The sequence below is a fragment of the Sesamum indicum genome, linkage group LG6 (genome assembly GCF_000512975.1).
Source record: "Sesamum indicum cultivar Zhongzhi No. 13 linkage group LG6, S_indicum_v1.0, whole genome shotgun sequence".
NCBI lineage: Eukaryota > Viridiplantae > Streptophyta > Magnoliopsida > Lamiales > Pedaliaceae > Sesamum > Sesamum indicum.
This window is the reverse complement of record NC_026150.1, coordinates 4,939,044-4,960,496: the sequence shown is the minus strand read 5'-3', so window position 1 is coordinate 4,960,496 and position 21,453 is coordinate 4,939,044. Positions and strand designations below refer to the sequence as shown.

The following is a 21,453-nucleotide window of genomic DNA, read 5'->3' as shown; positions in this document are numbered from 1 at the left end:
CTAACTCAATAACTTTAAGCAAGGAATAAGCTCCAAGCATAGTCTTTTTTTCCAACTGACAGGCCAACTTCAAAAATTGATGCCGTGATAGCTGATTAATCAAATGATTTATGAACTGCAGAAGGTAAAAAAAAGTTCTCAGAATTGAGTTAAGATATATGTCAAATAAGGATTGTAAAGCATTCGATTCCAGAAATGGAAAGTTCAGTAGTAGGATTTCTCAGAAACTGGATGCAGTTACTAATTTATATTCTGGAATGAATAGAATGAAAACTTCATTCTTAATTTGATGAGGATTTTTATGGAAGCTTTTCATTTGCTTCTTTATGGGGATTCTTGATTACACCAAATCTCTCTTTAAAATAACGGGTTTAATGCATATTATACATAAGCAAATTACCCCATTATAAAAATAGAATAGCAATTTACCAACCTGTGTTTTTTAAAATGAAGCAAGTTTAGGTGTAGTAAATTGTTTCATTTTAAAAATACAAGAAGGTAAATTGGTGCATTTTAAAAAACACAAGGGGTTAAATTGCTAATTTTTTTCCATAAGGGGGTAATTTACTCATGTGCTTGCATTTATGCTAAATTAACATATATATTTTATTCACTAGCACTGAAAATTACATCTAAACCATGCTCTCTTTACAATTTGCATACCTATACTTAAGGATTTGAATCAACATGCTAAAATCAGCAAAAAATATAACTTTCAACAATGTCCCTCATCTAATGGTCTTTATTTTACTAACCAACATATTAAATAATATTTTGAAACTAGTAAGAGTACAAATTAATGTGTACATAGTTAAAAGGGGTAATTGTAATATGGTATTATAGCCATTATATATATATATATATAAAAGAAGGTAGTTTTGTGGTTTTTATCTTTCTATATAAATGGATAAGGTTAAAACCATTCTTATATCTATCACACAGAAAATGTCTTCTTCAAGCACTTCAAGTGTTCTAGAATTGAAATATAGAGAAGTAAAATGTCCAGGACTGCGAAGATTTCTAGAATACAACAAATTCCAAATGACTTTGTACTATTGCCGTGCAAGTTATTGACACTAATTCTAATAGTACTAATGACTTTCCTGCTACACTAACTTGCAATGTTGTTTCCAGAACAATGTGTTTGATACAGTAATACCAATTTTCTCAATATGTTTATGTAGTAATAACACATATCAACTAATTCATTTATTCCCTCAATTAATCTCTATATAAGAATAAACCAGTATATGTTATTGTTATCTTATGCAATTTATCACCATTCCAAACATGACAACACACCTCTATTAGTAAGAATATTATAAACACCCTCTTACAATAATAGAAACCTTATAAAACCAACCTTATCATTTACAAGCAAATCATTTATAATTAACTGAACAATTTACGCACACACTTGATAAATATGATCATAAAGAAAGAAGCTAAGCCTAGACGAGGTAAGTTCTGCCTGCTCGTCTAAAGTGTAGAGATTTTCTTGATCAAATCCTCCAAACATTCTCGCGGGGGGGACCTACACAAATGTCCCATCAACTATAAAAAAAATTAACAAATTGCCTCCTCTAAAAATATAAATATTATCAATACATCCAATGACAATGACCATTTAGTAAATGTACCACTTATTTCATTTTTAATTTTTTAAATTAAGGGGAGAATCAGAATCACCACTTCCATTTGGGTTTACAACCGAAGCATTTTTGGGGTCTAGATAATTTCCATTGTTTGAGAGGGCGAAAAGATAAGTACATTATTCTGCAAAGGGTTTACGTATATTTAACCTTTTCTTAATTTACTCATTTGGAGATAAAGTAAGGGAGAGCCACCACCCATGTAATTGAAGTGGCATCAACTCTCCCTATTGTGGGAGAGATCTTTGGTTCAAACTTAGGTTTCCAACCTTCCATACCAATACATTTATATTTAGCTATGTAAATAAATGGACCAACAGATTCAATTATTTAACTATGTCTACAAAGAAGATGTCATTTTTATTAAGTTCGAAAATCCTTGTGCCAGAGTATGCAAAATCTGCGACCCTGAAAGATATCCAAGTATAATTAAGACCACACATGGACCAAAAACAATTTTTGGACTCTTGAAGTGTGCTGTTAACAATACTGTCCCCATTTTCATCACGCTTTTATCCTCAGGTTGCTTTTTAAACTAAAGGCAAAGTGACCCACATAGGCGAGATAGAACAACCAACTATCAGGTTGTAGCCATTTGATGACTTGGATAATCGAAAAACATAATAATGTTGACCATAATATACATCATGATGTGCTTAATGTATAGGATTGGTTTTCTAAGCTGCCATAAATGGCAATAGGAAAACCAAATCTCCTCAAAGTAACACTTGGCGTAGAATGAAAATAGCTTATACACTCTACTTATTAAGGTGAGCTAATTAATTGATGCATCAAAAGATATCATAAGGTGCTATACATACCGCTTTTTGCCGATTAATATAAAATTCTTGACGCATGACCTTTAGATCATAATCCCCTACATATATTTACATATGACCAAAGTGAGAAAATAGTGCTTAAAATTCACAATAATTGCAACTGGGAAATAATGATTTATACCTTGCAAGATGTATGTATCTTGTAGCTGGGCCAGCTCCCAACAAAGATCAGGAATAGTCTGAAGAAAGGTTACAATGAGCCAACACAGAATAATTTGAGAGTGTAGCTTTAGGAAAGACGGAGATAACGGCATTGAAATCAGTAATATACAAGCAAACTAGTCTTTGGCACTATTCCAGAAGCCTACATTCTTCCGGCGTCAATGTGCCCTTAGCACAATCATTCAAGGAATATCTAGAGGCAACATGACCAGACATCTTGAAACTCCATGTAGACCAGTTATGTTCATATGCCAGGATGTTATATAACAAACGTACAAGGATATCATCAGGCATCTAGTCCTTGGCATGCTTACCTAAATTTACAATGTTTGGGCAAAGTATATCATTCCATCTTACGACATCGACACACATTTTAACTCTTTAAATTTCAGTAAGCTTCAAAGCTCATACATCTAAGTGATTCTTATTGAAATGAAAAGAAAATGTTCATTGAGCATAATAGTAATATAGCTGCAGAACTCTTTCTACTTTCACACAATCATACTTATGCCTGTGAATTCTTGCTCTATGGTAGAACTTTATATGAAAAACAAACTACAATAGACAAGTCGACCCATTAATCTTGCTTCTAAATGAAATCACAAAAGATAATATAGTTAACTTGCTGTACCATTTAAAGGGAAAATGACCACTAAGCAATTCATTTTAACAGCAAACTTTGACAGCTTAAATGGCTGGCAGATTTCTAGCTAACAAAAACAATGGAATAACACAAGTTGATTTGCAGAGTAATGTGGCATAGGTGTAGTTTCAAAGAACAAGACCTTCCACTGGTAAAGCTATAAGGCCTTGCAGCAGAACTGGGTTAAGCAAGGATGAATATTTCCATCTCACATTTGGTTATCACTTTTTTCTTGGTGCTGTTTTCAGATACAGGCCGGGGGTGGTAGCCCTAGGGTGTCATTGCTGCATACTTTGAAACTACTAAAGATACATGACACGATTTTCTCTACTTTGAGAGGAGAATGTCATAAATCCAGTGCTTTCTCCCCAAGACAAGCATAGAGCATCTTAATCAGAGAAACCTACCAATAAACTTATAACAAATAAAGACTGAAGAACCAAGAGAGAAGTACATATATTACAAGACAATAAAGCAAACTGCTACGCATGTTACAATGCAGAATGGGATTATTTGGCAACAACTAGATATATATTGTAAAAATTGCCATGATTGCAGATTCAAACCTCAGACAATAACTTCTCTTCTTTCCGATACAAAGTTGAAAGTTCACCAGCCAGTTCAGCATGTTTTCTCCTGCTCAAGGACATAAAAGACGTTAAGTAAATAACAAGCACCACCAAAAGCGAAGAGGTGCTGCTAGTTAAGCAAAAAGTTGATACCAATATACTTGCACTGATAGGCATATTCTCGCCCGCTTTTACACTCGAGGATAGGTCAGGTTGCATGTTATTCTAGGAATCATAATTAGATGATATGAACTTCACCAAATAAGTGAAACAACAGGCCTACAGTCGCAATGATACAAACTGGACTAAGAGCATTGAAGATTGATGATGCACCATTAATCCCTTCTCCATCAATAGAGTTTATTATAAACCTAACATGTTTTCCTCCATGATGTACTCCCACATGGCATAATACATTTTAGCCTATCTAAATCAAGTTTCATATCCACATGAAGTGTTGGGAATCCACCAAAGTCAAGTCAAAATACAGGTACACAGAATGGAGAATATTGGGATGCCTGTAAAATGACTAATCATGAAATGGAAGTGTGAACCAAATAAATTGGTCCTGCAATAGGAATACGGTCGTGTGTTGTGTGCCAAGTCAAATTATGAGGTACCAACTGTAGAAAACTTTGTCAAAGTCTTCTATAAATTCAGGGATGAAGAGCAAAAGAAAAAAAACACAATCAAGAAAGCAAGACAAACGAGTGAGTACATTGTTCTGTCTTGAGGGGAAAAAAGAACCAGGATATCAGACAAGAATCTAAGTTGATTGCTCAAGATATGAATAGGATTGGGATAATTCTTTTGGTGGGTCTATGAGAAACCAGCACTGGATCGGATTCAATGGTTGAGGAAACCACATGATGTCTTACAATTGTCACAAGAAAGGCCATGATAAAAGGAATTCTCATAATGGGAGAATAGTGAAGACAACAGCTGTACATGGCTATAGCAATTGCATATAGAGATGGAGATGTTGTCATAATCTTGTACATATAGACACTTCTTCTTGAGATAGTGAATTTTAAATTCTGCATGCATAACACGTGTACTCCAAAAAGGTATTTCTCTTATTCACTTTAATTGGAAAGAGCAAAGAAATTTATTATTGTGCGATGGTTATATTATTAAAATTATGAGTATTGGAGTGGTGAAATCCAAAGTGTATTTCAAAGTAGTTTGTACTTGGATTGTTTTTGGCACCCAAAGGTGCAAAGAAATCTAATTTCCTTAAGCTAATTGGATTCCAAGGAACTACAATATTTAGTCAAAGTGGAGTCTTCCAAATCATATGCAGATGAATAATCCCCATGAAAGGAGACAAGTATGGAAACTTATCGTTGGGTAACTTCAAATGATAATTTGAAATTGATCGAAGCTTCCATAGTGCAGGCACCTAGAGAAATCCTACTGGTGAAGAAAATGGATTGAAGTTGTCCCTTACGGAAGTCAACACATTAACTAAGTTGCACGTATATATTGGCTTACATGAATTAGGTGGAGTTAGGAATTTTGACTCAACATGTATGATCGGTTAATTGAACTATTGAAGGCTAATGGGATTTAGATGCTGAGATTTGCAATTATTTTGTTTTGTAATAGAGGAAATTATTCAGGCATCCACCACAAGACCGAGTGAAAATATGCATGCACTGAAGAGAAAATTAAGATGCTAGCCATATTTGACCTATGCAATGACCTCAAATAAAGTAGTCATGCAGCGCTGCCTCAAATCAAAATGCGAGGCACCAACTGCCACAGTGCCACTAGAGAGAAATTTTGGAAGGTTACTCCAAAAGTTGCGGGGTGAAGTGTATTAGAAAGCGCACAACCTATAGAAGCAAGAAGGCAAGTTATAAGAGACAAATTGTTAGATGTGTATAGATATACCAGTCGGGTTATCATCTTGGACAATACAACGTAATTGAGGAGAGTGATCTTTAACCACTTTGAGAGTTGTTGTACAAGGGTTTCCTTTTTTGTGCTTAAGTATTAAACTCAAGTGCATACATTGTATCATAGTAGAATTTTTCTCATAAATTCAAGAATAGAGACTCCTATGGATGTAGGTAATTTACCAACCACATAAATCTTTTGGCATATTTTATTTGTGAAACTCGTAATAAATTAAATCTCAAGCCACATTCACTTCCTTTGTCCTCAACATGAAGTGGAGAAAAAGGATTCAAAGGAGCACCTGCTTTTCATATTACCTGCATATTGCTAAAGTTTAACATATCCATTTGCTTCTTTCCTCAATCTCAAAACTTTGTTGTAACCAAGCTATGGATTAGGAAGGATCTCACATCATTCCTCGTTACATTCCCCTCCCTCTCCTCCCCACCTAACAAGCAAAGAAGGACCCTTCTCTATTCCACTAATCCTCGTTGCTAAATGAAACCAAAGGGCCACAAAGACTGTTAGGAAATTATTTTTCGCCGTCTCCTTGAGAAGTTACTTTCTTCCAAATGGTCAGGGAACATGAAAGCCAAGATGTCTTTTGCATCCAAAGCAGGAAAAGTACAAAACAAAGAATAGGAGACAGCATAATATTTTCCAACACAAACAATTATATAAGCCAAGTGCATCTCATCTTTCTTGAAGCACCCATCACACAAGAAAACATTATGTACTCGGAGAAGATAAGAGTAGTACCGAAGAGAATGAAGGTCAAGATGGATGTGAGCTTCATCTGATGTCACTTGAGCTTTAAGAGTCATGAGTTGGGCTTGCTGCTTAGCATTCTCAACTTGAGCTTCTACCCATTGCCTTTCACTTGTTCCAAATCTGGCACAGGAACTGACAGCCGTGAGTGATCAGGAGAGACATTCATCCCGGAGCAACAAAAAGTTAACCTCTTAAAGCATGGAAAATGCTTCAAAATAAAAGTCCACCATAATGAAATAAACCATTGCCAGAGCAATCAAAGTATCAAAAAACTGCCAGGGATGGTTACGTATTACTCCCTGCTGGATTTTAAGATAACATTGAATTGGGACCAGTAACTTACAAGTCAACAAATACAAGCTAAGAGAAAATTGGAAACCCATAATTATCCAAATTAAACACACATACATGGATCGAAGTCGCTGCAATTCAGAAAGACGTTGATGCTGTGTGTTCTCTGCATCTGGCACATCAATCAAATAAAAGAAAATGAGGTTGCATGTATAGTTGACTAATCTATAGATGTAAGGTTTTTTGATGAACTTTCATAATATTTCCCTAATACCAGAAGTATAACTCGTTGACTAGTATGAATGAGTTTAATATGTTTTTTGGGGGAATTAACATAATGGAGTGATTATGAAAGTGACATACTTGTTAGCAAAATAATTTGATATGTCAGTGGCAAGAATAAAAAATTGAACATCAAAAAATTTCCACGGCAGTCATGGAGGCATGAACATCACAAATTGAACAATGCGTGGTCCACATGTATTTGAGGGCTCTAGACTTATGCTTCTACAAAAGATTATTTGACTTTCTGATCCACCCAATCTGAAAACAATAGCATTACGTCTGGGGAGTGTTCTAACATAAACATAAGGTGATGATGACTGAAGACACTTTGTAGTCCAATCATCATTATCATGTGTGTCTGTATTGTGTGTTTGACACAGGGAGAGAGAGATAGAGGTTACCTCGCACCATCACATTCGAGATCTCATTAAGACTCACCCACGAGCATTTAGATTTCCCCTCCTCGGCCACTAACCTGTAAGGACCCTAATGAAACCAAATGATTGACAGGAGACACACAAACAAGTGTGTTAGATTAATTATCTTCGCACATTCACCCCTACAATGAATTTCACATCCATTAAGACCAAACTCTTTGGACATCTCCTATTTTTGCCTCATTAAGGATATAATACTAAAGTTCCATCATATACTCATTCAGAACTGGTGCTCAGCCAAGTTTAAAGTTCCTTCCAGTGCTAACTGGCCACTCAATAAGCACCAAATTTTAAATTAATGAGGGGTTAGATCCACATGTGCGTGAGAGCACGCACACCGAAGGAGAGATGAGAAGAAAGGACACTTGGAATGCTTTCTATACCGTGTCTAGTTGCTTCAGAAACCACTGATTTAGCTCCTTCATGCAGGCCGCATCAGCAAGCAAGTACGGATGAAAATCAGCGTAGGCCAAATAGATTCCATCCTCTGTAAAGCAGGAACATGAAAAGTCATTATGTATACAAATAGTAGATACAGTGGATTAATCAAACATAAGCATCTTAAAATATAATTTTCCAGTCATCATGTTGGACAAGTCCACATCTAAACTGTTGTTTTGCCAGTTATAATGTAGATATACCTGTCTTTTTTCCTTAAGACACTAAAGTAAAAACTGGGTACCAAGTGCATTTGTTTTTATTCTTACAAGAAGGAGAATATCGCCTATGTACTCTCAAGAACTATCAGTCAACTGGGAAAAGTTCAACTCCATTAGTTAACATGTTAAAAAGCAATTCAAAACATAATCCTTTTTCTTCATCTTCTTTGTATTTTTATTGGGAATAATGATTCTTAATATTCTGCTTAAACTGTACAGATAAAGAATCAATAATAGAAAATTTCCTTATAAATAGTATGAAGAAAAGCAATACCATCTCCGGAATGATAATGTGCCAACTCTTGTGCAGTAGAGGCCATCCGTCCAAGAACTGCATTCATCTAATTCAGAACTATAATTATTAAAATGGTATATATGGCAGGGTGCTGTAAGGTAGCATAAATGCTAAATGTCCAAAAGAAAAAATATATATCACAACACCTCTAAACTCTAAAGAGATAAAAAGCATATAAACATAGATTTTCGCATGAATTTTAAAATGCAAGTCCATTTCTTGCATGGGCTTCTACTATGAGTTTGAACACAACAACCACAGTGTTAGTATCTGGTTTGCCTATTCTAGAGACGAGCTATGGGCAAGATGACCACTTGCTAAAATTTAAAGATCCATTATTCAAAATTCACCAGAATCACTTATGTAGGATGAACTCTGAAAGAGTGCAAAATATTTAAAAGTACCACCTGATCTTTTCTAAACTGGCCTCTTTGTAGCCCAGTCTCCGAGTGGAAGTGGTATCAAAGACATTGAAAATGGACATCTGAGATGCCAACCTTGAGGGCAAAAATGACAAACATAAAAGACTGCTGAGGCTTCCATTTCAGCAAAGCAAAAGATTACGGCTAACTTGTCAGAAGGAATGAGGAGGAACCAGGAGAAAGAAGCTTCAATATTTTCTTTACTCTTGCCCCAAGTTCATTACCCTATTTTCTTTTCATGAGGGCCCAAAAAAAATAAGATTCTATTTCCCTAAATAGAAATTTATTTCACAAAAATACCCTAACTTGAGGATGTGACACCATTATCTCTTCAACTTCTAGAGGGCAATATCACATACCAAACTTTTTCCTTTGGTTAACTCCATCGAAATCCATGAATCTTTGAACAGAGAGAGTACATAAGAATCAGAGACCACATACATGCGTACATGCCATTTAATTTATGACCTAAAGTCTAGAAGAGCAATAAATTAAATGTTTAACACCAGCCCAAAGGAAAATGAACTGCATTGCACACATTAAACTGTGTCAGTAGAAAAGTCAACGTTTATTAGCATACTTCTAAATTCCTTGCTGAAAGGCTATCATCTATGGTGGTCAGTTGTCCATTGGCAGTGGAAGTTGCAGCAACTCGTGCTCTTCTCCCTTGAATTAGTGCTGAAGCCTGCCCCGTAAGCATATCATTTTGGAACTGCAGATGCCGGAGCTGTTTCTGTAACTCCAAAGCTTCAGCTTTTGCAGCCAATGTAGCATCTCTGACCATAAAAGAAAGTATGAGCAATAGATGCAAAGCAGCACAAAATGCACCATTATATCTTTAAAGACTGGAGATTATATCACATTTGCAGCATGAGAATATTTCCGTTTTTCTTCTTTTTCTGTGCAGATCTCAGAGAAAAACCTACCACAAGAAATCACATAAATGAAAGAACATAATTAATCAAGTCACAATGAGAATAGAACAATTATAGGCTTTTGTGGCCCTTCAAAATGAGTGGTAGTGTTTTATACTTGAACATATATTTTCTTGGTCCCATGTGTTGTTATTCACGTTGAATTCCCAATAACAACTTAATCCAATAGTCCAACTGACTTTGGGTCCTGATAACAATATAATCCAACCAATTTCCAATTTCAATAATGTATATCCCAAAAATCTATGTAACTTTTAAGAGTCAAAGGAACAATACATTTTAAGCACATCCAGAGAAACCTTAATGAGCCAAAGAAACAAATACACTCTACATCCAGAAGTTGAAATGCAGATCTTCTACCAATTACCTCAAAACAAAGGTGACTCTAAGTAATTTTCTCATTATCAACTGATAGAATTTTGGACTCAAACATGAATGTTATGAGACATGAGTAAATTAGAGTTTCTATTCAGCTTTTTAATGCTATTAACATGAAAACTGCAGAAGAAATTAATAACCTAACATTTGTGAATATAATTCTAATCTCTCATACATGACATCACTAAACATCCTCACAAAATTAATAAGAAAATCACTGTTGCACAAGATGCTTAATAATATCTATTTCCCTTTCATAAAGAGAGAAACGGATCAATAACAGCCCGTTTATATTGCATGAAAAGAACGAACACAGTCACTGCCATTCAAATATGTGTCATGAATCTGCAACAATATAGCACTGGTACACATTACCTTTACTAAAACCATCATCCATGAGTAATATGAGCAATAAACCAAGCATAAAAGGAAAAGTGCTGATCATTCAAGTGCAAATGGGGCACTACATACCACAACTTTAAATTGAATCAGTTGTGTCAAAGTAAAAAGACAAAAACTTGCCTCTATCAATGCTATGTCATTTTAAATATCTGAGTCAAGCTTGGGTGGTGGATTTTCAAATTGTGTACACACACAGTTCCCCCAACTAAGTGAACCACAAATAGAGAGAATTGTGTACTTTTTGCAAAATTAGCTTCAGGATCTATAATATTGTTTAATATAAAACCCCTGTAAATCAAAACCAATGACTATATATATTAGATGCTAAGGCCTTGACTTGTAATTATCTTATCCTGATGAAAGATCTAACAGTTTCACTTTTGTAATGTTCACCTAGAACAGAGCAACCATCATTTTTCATTCAATTCTTCGCGTCTCAAACTCCCGGTCGAGTATATTCCACATCAAGTAACACCTAATGCATTAAATATCATCTCAACCCAGTGTTTTTCCTCATAAATACATAGAATTAAGCGAATTTAAGGAATATCATACTTATCTCCATGTCATTGGTTATGGAGAACCTGCTAGATCCATCTGATTACTGACGTCTTTAATTTCGTCTCTTTCTCGTGGTTGATCATTCACTAGTTGATGGTTTTAATGATAGAGCCCCTTGAAATTTAAATCTTTTACACCAGAGCTCTCTAAGTGTGACATATTGACGAAGGTATTTGGATCGATAAAAATGTTAAGCATTTAAGATAAGGGTAAAATTGGAAGTATAAAAAAAAAAGAAAAAAAGAAATTTGATGGCATCAACAATTTCTGTTTATAATGCTGACAAAAGGCTGTTGGAGGAAATGTAGAGCGACAGTTTTGATAATTTCAAACGATGGAGGGGTTCAATCAGTAATCTAAACTAATTTCCATTGAAGGTATTGTATTTAACCTTATAAAATAATTGGTGAAACTTGAAACTCATAAGTCAAACACGGCTCACAATTGAAGTTATGTCACGATCTGATTTGCAGAATCACTTGGGGCTTGCTTCAAACTTCATTCAAGCCCAACCTTGATTAGCAAACAACAAAACTCGAGTTTGACCTAGCAAAGCAGGCATGCACATTTCTTAATTAGTGCATGCAAGTACAAAGATAGATGCGTGAGAAAAGTTGTTACCGTATCTCTTTCAATCCTTCTTCAGTTCCAAAAACTGCCTCTTGATTGTCTCTCCGGGCTGAAAAGGCTGAAATGCTGTCGTAAGCAAAGTCTAAATCTTCTCCCTAATGACATGTCAAACATACATGCATGAGCAAATTGCATCATACACATTCCAACAAATACACGCTAATAGAGAATTTATATTGCATTTTTTAGCCCAGTGGAAATTGAAAACCTGAGTTAATATTTATGTAGCAAGAAAGATAGGTGAACAAGTAGAATTAGAACATCAAGAATGGCCATGCATATCTGCAGATGACCAGAAATTCTAAATTGATAATTGCTAGTTCAGACATGATTGATGAGCACCATATTAGTTTAACTACTTGCAGTGACAGACCCAATATTTTCTCCTTCTACTTAAGGTATATACTTATAGTTATGAAAGCAAACTGTTGAACCACCTGGGCCACATGCTTTTGATAACAAAAGCCACTACTTCCAGAACTATTAGCATTGGTCAAAACGCTCTTACTCCCCTATCCGCGAGACCAAGATAAAATCAAGAACCCGATGTAGGAGTGCTCACAAAAACTTGTACTTTTAAAGAAGCGCTCCTTTAGAAAAAGCGGAAAGTGATCAAAACAGTAAAACTTTAGAGCGTTTGCCTAAGGTTTGTTAGAAGTAGAAATAAGAAGATGTTCGGGACTTGGGAGAAAATAAAATTGTACTTGAAATATTTGAGAAAAGACTAATATATTATTACACCAAATTCTGTTTTTCTCTTTTTTCTTTCTTTTCCCTCTTTTCCGTTAAACCCGCTTATCTTTCTCATCCTCCTCCTCTCTTCTCTCTCCTTCCCATTTTTCCCTTATTTTCTCTTCTTTCTTTCTTTATCTTCACATTCTTCTCCACTTTTGCTTATTTTCTTCTTTTCCTTCCTTTTCTTCTAGTCTTCCTTCTTCTTCCACCTATTCCTTTCCCAATTCTTTATTTAGTTCCTTGTTCCGTGATTCCAGTCTATCCATGTCCCCACCTATCACCACCCCCTACCCGCCAACTGCAATGGTGTTAAGGAAGGGTGTTATAGTTATTGAAATAATCGCTATTTCTAATTGTTAACAATTGATGGTAAAAGTGGATTTGATTAAATAGCAAGGATAACGCTGTGGAACATACATTAGAAAATCTTCCGAAGGTGAAAAAAGTACCCTTAAGGGTGCTCCCAACTTTTAGCCTATTTCAGCTTTCCTATAGTTAAGCAAAAGCATGAAATTGCTAATGTAAACACCCTTTTAATTCTTTTTTCAGCTAAAAGCCAAAGAAAAATGCTTCTTTTAGTTGTTGCAAACAAGTTGGCTGAAAAATCAGTTGTAGTGACAAGCTCTTATATGGCACGGAAACAAGAATTAGGTCAAACATTCAGCTTGAACTCAGAACTTGTCTAATCTGTCATACACCTAGCAGATCACTTCCCTTATTACCTCAAGGAATAATCCTTGTGGCAAGAATCCCATCGATGCCATAGCACATAGCAATAGCATCATGCAAAAAAACAACATTTCAGACAAGCATCACCAGGCATGCATTATCTATGAGCAAATTATAAAGGCATCAAATAGTAAAAGACCCTTTGGCTACAAAGCCAAAGATGAGAGAAGGAAATGGAGAGAAAATCAGGAAATAAACATAATTCATATGATTGTACCTCCAAAAGCTTCCCTTCCTGCAAAAACTGCTCATACCTATAAACAAACAGGAGATTATTACTGACAAGGAAAATGTCTATTCATATCAAGTAAAGTTAGTAAAACAAAGTTAAGCAAACCAAAGGGAAAGGACATGACATGGAAAAGGAAAGTGGTTTTAGTATTAACCATTTCATACAACATCATGAAAAGAAAAGAAGTAAATACATCACAAGGCATTATTTTCTCATTAATTTCGTCTCGACATTTCGTTGTCACAACAACAATAATTGCATCTTGACCAGAATGAAAATGCAAAATGGCCACAGAATGAGAAAGTTATAACACATTATGACAGGAACATATACGCCCAGATTTCACAAAACTATCCAAGACAAGAAGTTCCAAGGAAAACCAGTTGAATAAGACATTAAACACGCAGGTACGGAATTTCAGTTCATATTAATCTTCAATTCCCCTAAACCAGCACCAACAACTCTGCAGCATAGATTCACACGAGTGTTTGCACTGAAGACCAGGAAACAAACGCAAAGGGGAAACAACTTCAATAAAGACAATTCAACAATCTTATGTCTCCAGAACACCACCCTAAACTTAGAAAGGGGGAAAATTAAAACGAAGAAATATACTTTCCCACCAACACATTGCAATGAGTCCGCCATTAATGAGCGTGAAAGCAACATTACCTCTAAAGCATACACACGTAGAAACTAGAGGAGATAAGAAGAGTGTACTGACTGGGAGAGTTCGGAGGGGGAGAGGACATTGGAAGGGCGGAGGCTAGAGCAGAGCCAGTCAAGTATGGGCCGAACATCGTCGTACTGGAAGGGCCATTCGAAGCTGTCGGGGTCCAAAGAGCCGTGACCTTCGTACCCCAATTCCGACAACAACCCGCAGAGACCGGCGCCGCTCATCTTCCGGTGAGAGAAATGGCGGTTGCTGCTTCAGATCCGGCCGCGATCTGCAGTTGAATTAGAGCCTCCAGTTTTGTTGAGGGATTGGAATTGGAGTGATTTCAACGAATATGATTTATTGCCATATATTTGCTATAATTTTTTTTTTATGTTTTCTTATTAAATATATTTTTTTATTGATTTTATAAAAATCATTGTTAAAGAAATTTGGATTCTAAAAATTGAGAAGAAATAGATAAAGAGTTTCAAATGACAAAAAGTGAATTATAATTTTTTTTTAAATGTAGATAATTTAGTTAGGAAAAATAGTTATTCTGATACTTTCCTCTTAATTAATAGTATGGATTCAAACTTTACTTATTTAATAAGTATTTTTTTTAAAAAAAATAATTTTATACACTAATTTTTTAATGTATTAATAATATTTAAGATCAATTACCACTGCCTCTTTTAAAATTATTACAAATAACTCTTCACTGAGAAATTATAAACATTGACTTGATTTTAATATTTATCTAACAATCTCTCATTTCATTTTTTACCACCCTCAATTTTTTTTATATTTTCTTAGACTTTTTTTTATTTCTTAAAAAATTTCAATTAAGGTAAAGTAATAATATCCACCTCACCATCTAAAAACTACATAGTTATATTTCATTTGAAGGGTGTATTTGTAATTTTCAAACATCGATAATTATATCAAACCTCTGGAAAGGTAATTGTATTTTATCCTAATATTTATAGATCAATCAAAACTGCGTCAATAATTATCATTATTTCACAAATCACTGTAAACTATTAAAAAATTGTCGAGAAATCGCGCATAGAAAATGGTAAAGGAGTGCTAGTTTGCACTGCCCATCAAATTTATGTTATGTTTCATTTATCATAAGATTTGTTTCTTTAAATTTGAAGATATAGAGTGCTTAATTGCAAACATGCAGAGAAGTCAGTGATCCACGGGATATACAAAATCAAACTTCCATTACAAATAGAGACTGAACAAACCTATTCGTTGCTAATAAATATATATAAGGAGTCAAGAAGGATGCATAACTAACTCTCTGTAAACTCCCAAACCATTTTCTCCAAATATTCATGTATTCATGGCTCTGATACTTACACAGCCATGAACTCATAATTGGCGCCAGAACAAGCTCAATGTTAGGAGAACGCACCATAGTTAGAGAGCGCCGAGGTTGAATATTGCAACTATGTGCCACATCCCACGACCAGCCAACTGATGTTTCCCACAATTCAGATCCAAATTTGTAAACATGATGATTATTTAGAATAGTGAAACTTGAAGTATCAACGATATCGTGCCAGACCGGGAGACTCATCTCTGCGAAATCCAATACTGCTCAGCATCGAGCAGGGAATTAAATATTTCCAAATCGGAACTTTCCAGTCAGTCGTCTTCGGATTCAGAAATGTATCTGCTAATATCAAAGGGCTCATTCTTTGAGGCTGGGGTTTTCATCTCAAAATCATTTCCACCGTTCATTGGTGCAAAGGCTGCAGATTCAAAATTATTAGTATTAAACCAGGATATAACAGAATTGCAAACTGAACATATTATTTTCATAATATTTTTTCATGCTTCTTAGATATCCCTTGATTTAATGCCAGTTTATTCAAAACTAAGATTCATCTGGAGTTTTGGAGTTTTCATACAACAGCATCACCCATAGTCAGAACTACGTTCCTAAACACGGCAACATAACAAGAAAAAATTCAACGTGGGTTTAAATACCAAAGCAAAGAGAATGACCAGAGTTTGTAGACCAGAACTAAGGCCCAAATGAATAATTGGCTGAATCTTCATTGGTGTAAACATTGTATTCAGCCAATTCTGTATTTTTGTTTTCAAAGATCTTTCTGTGCATAAATCAGATGCAAATGTATATGTACAAATAAAGAAAGTGAAGTGCAAATAAGTAAACTTACCTTTCTCTCTCATTCTTCTCTCTCTGTCATATTCAAACTTGTCTCGGATTTGGCTAACCTTTTCCCAGGTATCACTTCCCCTGTTCCTTCCCACAATTTGATCCTGCAGAGTACAGTCAAAAGGTTTTCAGTCAAATTGGCATGCTATAATAGTAGATCTCTATGGAATATGAAACCTTTTTCATTATTGCATTTTAAAAACTACTAGTTCAAATGCCACTTGACTGAAAAGCTACTAGTTCATGCACTTGAAGCAAAGCACCAATAGGAGATAAAGATGCAAGTAACTATTTCACTGAAAAATATAACACCTGAAACCATTTTCAGATTTATCCCCATCCCATAAATGTGTTATGTGTTAAGTGTTAACACATGATGGGCAGAAAAAAGATAGACGTGAAGAAGACGAGAAAGAGATTTAGGAGAATATGAGGCAAGGATATGCACAACTTGCAATGACAGTTCAACCTTGCCAATGGTCAAGTTCTACAACTAAGATCCTCAAGTCAACAATAACGTACTTGCATGTTTGTGTGAGTAACACAGATCATAATTGCACTCATATATGCGGACACGTTTTAAGTAAATTTGACAAAATTAAATGAAAAGAAAAAAAATGAAGACAAGTAGCATGTAAATGATTACCTTAATTTGCTCTCCGCGGGGTTGTCTTGCCCTGCAACAAGAGAGATGATCATTTGGTAATGTGTTCCTCTTTTTACATAACCAGCATTTTACGTTAAATACCGATAAAAATGAAAAGAATAAGAATAATTTTCTAGGAACATCACTCTCCAAACGATGAACATGCAAATTGTATGGACTTAAGTAAGTCTTCGATCAGTAGAACATTATACTCAGAAATACTATCTCAATTTTTATTTAAACATATCGATTAAACAAGATAAACCTAATAACACAGGAATACAGAAAACAAAACACATCCAACCTGTAAGGATTGAAATCTTCTTCATCGTCTTCAGCAGAGTCATAATTTGCATGATCTTGAGCAAGTTTCTTGGAATAACCTTCATCCCAGTACAACCTCTCCCAATTCTCTCTGAGCTCATTGTATAGTTCCATATATCTTTTGCACCAAGGTTCATGCTCCTTTCAATTCGAAAAAGAAGAACACACAGATTTTTTACCAAATAAAGTCTACTCGAAAATGTTCAAATTCCAACTTTAACATCCACCAGAACCAAAAAATAAAAAAAAACATAAAAAGAAAGAGAAGGGTTTTCAACCAAGGTAATTTAAACTCACGCTACTCCTCATACACGATTCGCAGATGCCTGGAAAACTCGTTTTTTTCTTTTCTTCCTTCCCTCCTAATTTCTCTAATCTGCCCTCTATTTTACATTTTTCTTCTTCAAGAATACTTAAAAGCATTTGAAAAGAAACACACAACCATCCGCGACAAGATATAATGCATTAATTAGTAAAACCCGGAGCAGCCAAATAGATTAAAGGTTCCAGTAAATTCAACTGAATAATGAAAAAGAGAACTAACGGATTCCTTGAGAACGAGACGAGTACGGCGCATGAACTGCTCCCGGAGCTGCTTGCGGCGCTTGTTAGGAATATTATCCCTGGGGATCACAAACCGTTCCCGCAGCGGCACGTTCTCCCCAATTTCGTGCATTTCTCCGTCCACCACCCACCACTCCGACTTCTCTTCGGTCTTCCTCAGCATCGCCGACGGCGAGAACTTGGACCGCCGCCGCGTACGCGGTGGTTGGCCAGGACCAGCATCGGTTCGCGCAAACCGGAGCTGGGGCGCTATAAACTGGAGGCAATTTTGGGACCTCGGCGTTCTTCTTGCTAGAGAGAGCATCGGAGGGATGATAGAGAGTCGTTGGGCCGAAGAGCGACGGCGAGAGGGTTTAAAGGAGGTTCGGTGTATAAAGGTGCATAATTTAAGTCCCTCAACTTTTGTAGCATTTTAATGTACCCCCTCTTTTTTTTATTTAACAGCATATTCATCCCCAACTATTTATTTTTGCTAATTCCTTTTTTATTTTTGTTTTTTGATAACTGAATTGGAGTAAAGATTATTTTTTCAATGAATACATCGATATTTTTAAATCAATCAACATATTATAATATTTAGTACGCAATATAACACTTTTAAATCAATCAATAAATTTAAAATAAATAAAAAAAACAACGTACAACTATTAAAAATAGACTAAATACATGTATTCGTAGGACCGTAGCCCACGACTTCTTGATAGTGGATTTAGTACAATTTCATTAATTCTTTTACGTAGAGATGTCAATAGGTCAGATGAGATTCGAATTCGAACCCGAACCCGAACCCATCTCATTTGGGAGCAGAATTTGAAGTCATAATTGAATTTTGATGTGAATCTTTAATTTGATGTTCTAAATTCAAACCCGATCCTTTTAATATATTTTATATATACTTATAAAATATATTTATACATATAAAACAATAGGGTTAAATACATTTTGCACCCATGAACTATGTGTTTTGTCTCATTTACACCTCTAAAGTATGAAAGGTAACAAAAACACCCCTTTCAATATAAAGACAAAAATGCCCTTTTCAGTTACCCCTACATTTTTTAATTCGACTTGCTAAAATACGTTTTATTAGAATACCCAAAATTATTTTTAGTGATTTAAAATTTTACTCATATTTTATTTTAAAATAACATTTTTTTATAAATTATGAAATACAAAAAATATTTATATGCTGAATATATGAAAATATATTTTACAAATTAAGTTGAAAAGTAGTTGTAACCTAAAACAAAACACTTTAGCTATAAAAAAAAACATAAGATACAAAAATTAGCAACCTAAAACTTGTACATACAACATCTAACTTGAACTGAACATAAAAGAATTTATCAAAAATTTCAGAAATTACATTAAATAGAAAACCTAACTAGACTCTTCTCCTCGCACGTTACTGCACCAATTCCAAGTCCGACAATTCATCATAATAAGAATCACAACACCTAAACTAAAAGTATTGAAATGTTAACAAAAAATAACACTTGTAGATGATGCCTAAAATCTCAACCAAAATCAGGTGAACTCGCTTTCTGCACTTTAAAATCTCTAAAATTGACATATAAAATCAATTGAAAATGTCCTAAATTATTTTCAACAACAAAAATATCACAAACCCATTTGGATTTAACATTTAATATTACACACATCCAAAAAGAGATCACCATTTTACCAATCTAAATCATATGAGATGACAAGTTTAACCAATGTATCAAATTGAAGCACATGAAACTCCTTTTCTCCTCACAAAAACAGTGAATAAGCAAAACAAATGCAAGAATCAAGATTCAAGAGTCCACCCCAAATCAACTTCTTTCAAATAATTAACATCGTCTGCAAGTATCTAATTCTATATAATTGTGGTACATATCGAGCCAAATCTACCCATTAATACACGTATGACAAAACTTCACTAAGCTATTGCTTCTTACCCATACAAATGCCACTCAATACAATCAACCGCCTCAGTAAGCTCGCCTGCTGCTTTTCAGGATCGAGCCCAACGCTCCCAGAACACCAAATGCCAAGAGGGGACTAACATCCAATGTATCAAAAATCGGAGGAATTATATTCCTGAACAAGTTCAAATATGGATCGCACAGGTCCCTAATTGCAGACAACGGCTGCCTATCCCAGGGTATATTTGGAAACCAGCTCAACAAAACCCTAACCATCAAAACACCACTGTACAAGTCCAACCATTTCGCCATCCCAGCCGCCACCACCGTGAACGGCGTGTTCAACGCGCCCATCGGCACGTCCTTTATCGCGGCGAAGAACGCGGGGCCTGCGGTACATAACAAAGGCACCTTCAATTGTACGGCCAAGTTGAGGAGCCCGTCGGCGAAGAATCTTGAGGCGGTTAGGGCGATGGCAACGAGGGTCGTGACGCTCCGCGTTGACCCGGAGAGCAAATCCTGATCCGGGTCCGGGTTCTTGGACGAATTCATTGCCGGATTTCTGAGGGCTGGGGAAATGGAAGCTGAAATTCTTGATTTTGATGGTTTTGGGAGAGGAGAAAAGGAGAAGAGTCTGGGTAGACGACGGTGAATACGAGCTGAGGAGAGTGAGAAAGCGGCGGTGCAGTGGTCGGGGAAAAGGGAAGCAGCGGGATCGAGGAGGACGTGCATTGTTTGGGCTGCCATGAGAGAAGAAGCCATTGATTTGGTTGTCACAAGTCCTCCCACGCTTAGTTCTCGCCTTGTGATCAACCGGCCGATTAAAGTCATTTAAATATGACTATGAAGCTATCACTGAGAGTAGCATGCTAACCCATGCATACTCTTTTTTCAAGAATAATTTTATCTAAAAAAACTTATTTATTTTTTAATAAATTAATTGAAGAATAAACATGATATTTATTTAAATTTTTTTATAAATATTATTCAATAAATTTTAACTAATAAAAAATTTATTTATTAAATAATAAATATTAAGAATATTAACTATGATTTGTAAGAGGTTGTCGTCTAATTACACGAACCTCAGGAGATGATGGTGTAATTATCCTTTTTCTAAATAAAGATGCATAATATTTTTTTTATCTTTTTATATTTATTTAAATAAAAAATAAAATTTGAGAATATAAATAAGGGTTTTTTTTATATTAATAAATACTGTAAGGATCGAAGATGTAAGAATATATATAAAAATGAGAGATAACAAAAACATGTAATTGAAAAGAGAATAACTATAGAAATTTCAAGATTAGCCAAAATTCAAGCTGGAGATGACAAAGTGGGACCCTGTCCAAAATTTGGAGGAATGGAATTTTATGTACTCAACCGGATTTAGGTTGGTCCGCCGGAATTATTCAAAGTCCCCCTAAATATATATTTATATATTTTTAACTATATTTAATTTATTTGAAAATTTTAAATTTTAGGATAAACATCATTTTTTATCCCTCAATTATATCACTTATTTGAATTTAATCCATCATATTTCTATCTCATCAGAATTAGTCCTTCAAACTTGAAGATTCGATCAAATTTGGTCATTACCATTAAAAATATGTTAATATTAAGCG

At 35.1% G+C, this 21,453-nt stretch overlaps 3 protein-coding genes across 3 annotated transcripts in view; all 3 read right to left on the bottom strand.

Moving 5' to 3' along the window:
• LOC105163768 (AUGMIN subunit 3) overlaps positions 1-14,429 on the bottom strand; it is a gene marked incomplete in the record, with an annotated part of 16,651 nt that extends 2,222 nt beyond the window's left edge. The window contains 13 exon segments of the mRNA XM_011082224.2: positions 1-115; positions 2,474-2,529; positions 2,613-2,670; positions 3,863-3,932; positions 6,527-6,658; positions 6,947-7,001; positions 7,516-7,600; positions 7,935-8,038; positions 8,485-8,551; positions 9,508-9,703; positions 11,825-11,928; positions 13,515-13,551; positions 14,254-14,429. Coding sequence (XP_011080526.1) covers positions 1-115; positions 2,474-2,529; positions 2,613-2,670; positions 3,863-3,932; positions 6,527-6,658; positions 6,947-7,001; positions 7,516-7,600; positions 7,935-8,038; positions 8,485-8,551; positions 9,508-9,703; positions 11,825-11,928; positions 13,515-13,551; positions 14,254-14,429 — 1,255 coding nt within the window.
• LOC105163767 lies at positions 15,324-18,280 on the bottom strand. The gene is made up of 5 exons (XM_011082223.2): positions 17,893-18,280; positions 17,329-17,489; positions 17,025-17,055; positions 16,380-16,482; positions 15,324-15,947 (listed from the first exon to the last, which is right to left on the bottom strand). The coding sequence occupies exons 1-5, from the start codon at positions 18,214-18,216 to the stop codon at positions 15,841-15,843; spliced, it is 726 nt and encodes a 241-aa protein (XP_011080525.1). The 5' UTR covers positions 18,217-18,280; the 3' UTR covers positions 15,324-15,840.
• LOC105163765 (ylmG homolog protein 1-2, chloroplastic-like) lies at positions 19,711-20,710 on the bottom strand. Its single transcript, XM_011082221.2, has one exon. The coding sequence runs from the start codon at positions 20,651-20,653 to the stop codon at positions 19,889-19,891; it is 765 nt and encodes a 254-aa protein (XP_011080523.1). The 5' UTR covers positions 20,654-20,710; the 3' UTR covers positions 19,711-19,888.